Source organism: Mandrillus leucophaeus, unplaced genomic scaffold, assembly GCF_000951045.1.
Source record: "Mandrillus leucophaeus isolate KB7577 unplaced genomic scaffold, Mleu.le_1.0 Scaffold43, whole genome shotgun sequence".
In the NCBI taxonomy this organism is placed as follows: Eukaryota; Metazoa; Chordata; class Mammalia; order Primates; family Cercopithecidae; genus Mandrillus; species Mandrillus leucophaeus.
Genome location: NW_012104587.1, coordinates 3,734,400 through 3,737,536, shown reverse-complemented (window position 1 = coordinate 3,737,536; position 3,137 = coordinate 3,734,400). Strand labels below are relative to the sequence as shown.

The 3,137-nt window shown below is 63.2% G+C and overlaps 1 protein-coding gene across 1 annotated transcript in view; it reads left to right on the top strand.

Annotated features, from left to right (window-relative positions):
* Positions 1 to 3,137, top strand: part of MAP4K2 (mitogen-activated protein kinase kinase kinase kinase 2) — a 19,176-nt gene that overhangs the window by 722 nt on the left and 15,317 nt on the right. The window contains exons 2-12 of the mRNA XM_011993592.1: positions 37 to 94; positions 326 to 416; positions 497 to 561; positions 865 to 920; positions 1,228 to 1,275; positions 1,363 to 1,405; positions 1,801 to 1,873; positions 1,953 to 2,084; positions 2,158 to 2,220; positions 2,586 to 2,667; positions 2,762 to 2,869. Of these exons, the coding sequence (XP_011848982.1) occupies positions 37 to 94; positions 326 to 416; positions 497 to 561; positions 865 to 920; positions 1,228 to 1,275; positions 1,363 to 1,405; positions 1,801 to 1,873; positions 1,953 to 2,084; positions 2,158 to 2,220; positions 2,586 to 2,667; positions 2,762 to 2,869 (819 nt within the window). The remainder of the gene's footprint in view (positions 1 to 36; positions 95 to 325; positions 417 to 496; positions 562 to 864; positions 921 to 1,227; positions 1,276 to 1,362; positions 1,406 to 1,800; positions 1,874 to 1,952; positions 2,085 to 2,157; positions 2,221 to 2,585; positions 2,668 to 2,761; positions 2,870 to 3,137) is intronic.

Genomic DNA, 3,137 nt, shown 5'->3' with positions numbered 1-3,137 from the left:
CCGCCCCCCATCCCGCTTCACCCTCCGCCCCTGTAGGCCCGCGACACGGTCACGTCCGAACTGGCCGCCGTGAAGATAGTCAAGCTAGACCCAGGTGAGGGCCCGGGTCGGGCCTCTACGCCAGAGGGAGGGCAGATTGCCTGCGGGCGCGGGGTGCGGGCGGAGGGTTGACGTTTCCGAGACCCCTGAGAGGCGTACCCCAGGAGGTGCTGTCACCTGGCACCTGCCTGGTCCGGAGGGAGGCACTCTGTGCCCATTTTGCAGATGGGGGCACTGAGTCAGGGCAACCCCAGCGCGCCCCCCCATGATGCTTTGTGCTTCCCAGGGGACGACATCAGCTCCCTCCAGCAGGAAATCACCATCCTGCGTGAGTGCCGTCACCCCAATGTGGTGGCCTACATTGGCAGCTACCTCAGGTGAGGCTGCCTTATCCTCCTGGCCCCAGGCAGCCCCCATGCGACCTACTGTGTGCCCACCCCAGCTCTTTGTCCCCTAGGAATGACCGCTTGTGGATCTGCATGGAGTTCTGCGGAGGGGGCTCCCTGCAGGAGATTTACCATGGTGAGGCCACGGCTCCAGGCCCCAGCAGGCCCCAGCCTTCCCCCACCCCCACCCCCACCCCATTGGGGTACCGGAGGGGAACTCTGGGCCCTGGACTTGGGCTCCTCTCCACTCCTGCCTGGCTGTGTGACCTTGAGAGAAATGCTGTCCATCTCTGGCTTTAGTATCCTACACTAAGTTGGGAGGGGACGTGGCCAACACGGCTTTCACTTAACAGTGCCTGTTGCTTTTCCCACACAGGGTAGCCTGGGAGGGTGGGCATGACCCCGAGCCCCCAGGCCAGCCTCTCCCTTTTCCTTTCAGCCACTGGGCCCCTGGAGGAGCGGCAGATTGCCTACGTCTGCCGAGAGGCTCTGAAGGTAGCTGGGCCTGTGAGGTGCCCACACCTCTGGTCTCCAGAAGCTGTGGGCTGGGAGCCCAGATGACCAGCAGGGAGGCGGGTGGAGTGCCTCGGGTGGGGCTGGCCCGAGGGGCCAGGTCCTGGGGAAGAGGGGCCCCAGCCCTGTTGCCGGAAGCAGCCCATTTCCCTCTTGGCTCAGTCACTTCCTGTTTGGGGAGAGGGGAGGAAGAAGCAGCCTGGGTGGGGGGCCCCAGTCCTGAGAGGGGGTTCGGGGGAGGTGGGACAGTGCTGGGTGGCTGCTCTCAGGGACTCCTTTTTGTCCCCAGGGGCTCCACCACCTGCATTCTCAGGGGAAGATCCACAGAGACATCAAGGTAGGCGCCAGGCCGAGGGCATTCCTGGGAGGGAGGAGGAGGCCCTCGGGGGCACCAGACGGGATTCTCTCTCCTCCATTCCCACAGGGAGCCAACCTTCTCCTCACTCTCCAGGGAGATGTCAAGCTGGGTCAGTACCCTGGGGACACGATCAGGGTGAGGGTTCTGTGGACCCTCCCTGGCTACCCTGGACTCAAGGGTTGGGTGTCACTGGGCGAGTCACTTTGCCACTTGAGTCTCAGTTTCCCTGCTTAGAAGATGGAACGGTACTCTCTCCCTGCTGGAAGATGGAGGAGGTTGGGTCCGCACGGAGTTGACACGGGACCAGGCACTCCGTCAGGGATAGAGGGTGGTTGATGCCTCTCAGGAGAGGGACCTGGCCTTGCCTAGGGCCTGCGGCAGCTGTGACCAAGCAGGGCCACCTGCCCATTTGAGCCCTGCCAGGTGCAGCCGGAGCCAGAGCCCTGGGTGTGGGAGGGTGAGTGGCAGCCAGAGGGCTGGTGAGAGTGGCTGTTTCTCCCACAGCTGACTTTGGGGTGTCAGGCGAGCTGACAGCGTCTGTGGCCAAGAGGAGGTCTTTCATTGGGACTCCCTACTGGTGAGGCTGCGCCTAGGGCAGAGGGGCAGGGGCCACAGAGGGGGGCACCCGGCCATCCCATCTGTGACCCCACCTCTAGGATGGCTCCGGAGGTGGCTGCCGTGGAGCGCAAAGGTGGCTACAACGAGCTATGTGACGTCTGGGCCCTGGGCATCACCGCCATTGAGCTGGGCGAGCTGCAGCCCCCTCTGTTTCACCTGCACCCCATGAGGTCAGCCCAACACTTGCCCCTCACCTGACCCTTAACCTGCTGCCCGTGGCCCCTGACCTCGCGCCCTCCACAGGGCCCTGATGCTCATGTCGAAGAGCAGCTTCCAGCCGCCTAAACTGAGAGATAAGACTCGCTGGTAAGGGCCGCACCCTGCTGCCGGGACCCCCTTTTCTGTCAGCCCCGTAGTGGACAAGGAGCCTCTGCCAGCTCCCGGGGGGCAACCCCAAGAGCCCTGTCCTCTCTGAGCCACTACAGACCATCTGAGTGAGGGGCCTGGTCCTTCTGTGGGCTGAAGACCCAGCGTGGTCAGGAAGGAAGGGCAGACGGTTGGTGGAGGAGCCGCTGTGTCTCAAGGCAGCGTTGCTTGGCCAGTGGCCCTCGGCCTCAGCTGGCTCCTTCCTGGGCGGGCCCAGCACATACCTCTGGAGGGGTGATGGGGCGGCTGGCAGGACACCCTGCACGAGGGCTAACCTGGATCTGGGGGGCTCTTGTGCCCACTAGGACCCAGAATTTCCACCACTTCCTCAAATTGGCCCTGACCAAGAATCCCAAGAAGAGGCCGACAGCAGAGAAGCTCCTGCAGGTGGGAGGCGGGGGGCCGGGAGAGGGGCCCAGTGCTCAAAAGCAGGGCCCTGGATCGGGGGCCAACCCGATCACCTCCCTCTCCGACTTTCCAGCACCCGTTCACAACCCAGCAGCTCCCTCGGGCCCTCCTCACACAGCTGCTGGACAAAGCCAGTGACCCTCATCTAGGGACCCCCTCCCCTGAGGACTGTGAGCTGGAGGTAGGTGAGGGGGCTGGAAAGTGAGTCTCGAGCAGGTCCGCTTAGGAGGAGCCCAAGGGCGGTGTTGGTAGAGGTTCCTTTCATTGGCACCGTTCCAGCCTGGGGAGTCTCTGCCATGCTGAGTTTTGCTCCCATGCTGAGTTTTACACCCCCCTTGATAGATCCCTGCCCTTGAGCCCAAGCTGACCATGACCATGACTGTGCCATTTTCTTGCTTTCTGTATGATCTTTGGCACCTCTCTGTGTGGGGTCTCTTATCTGTGAAGTG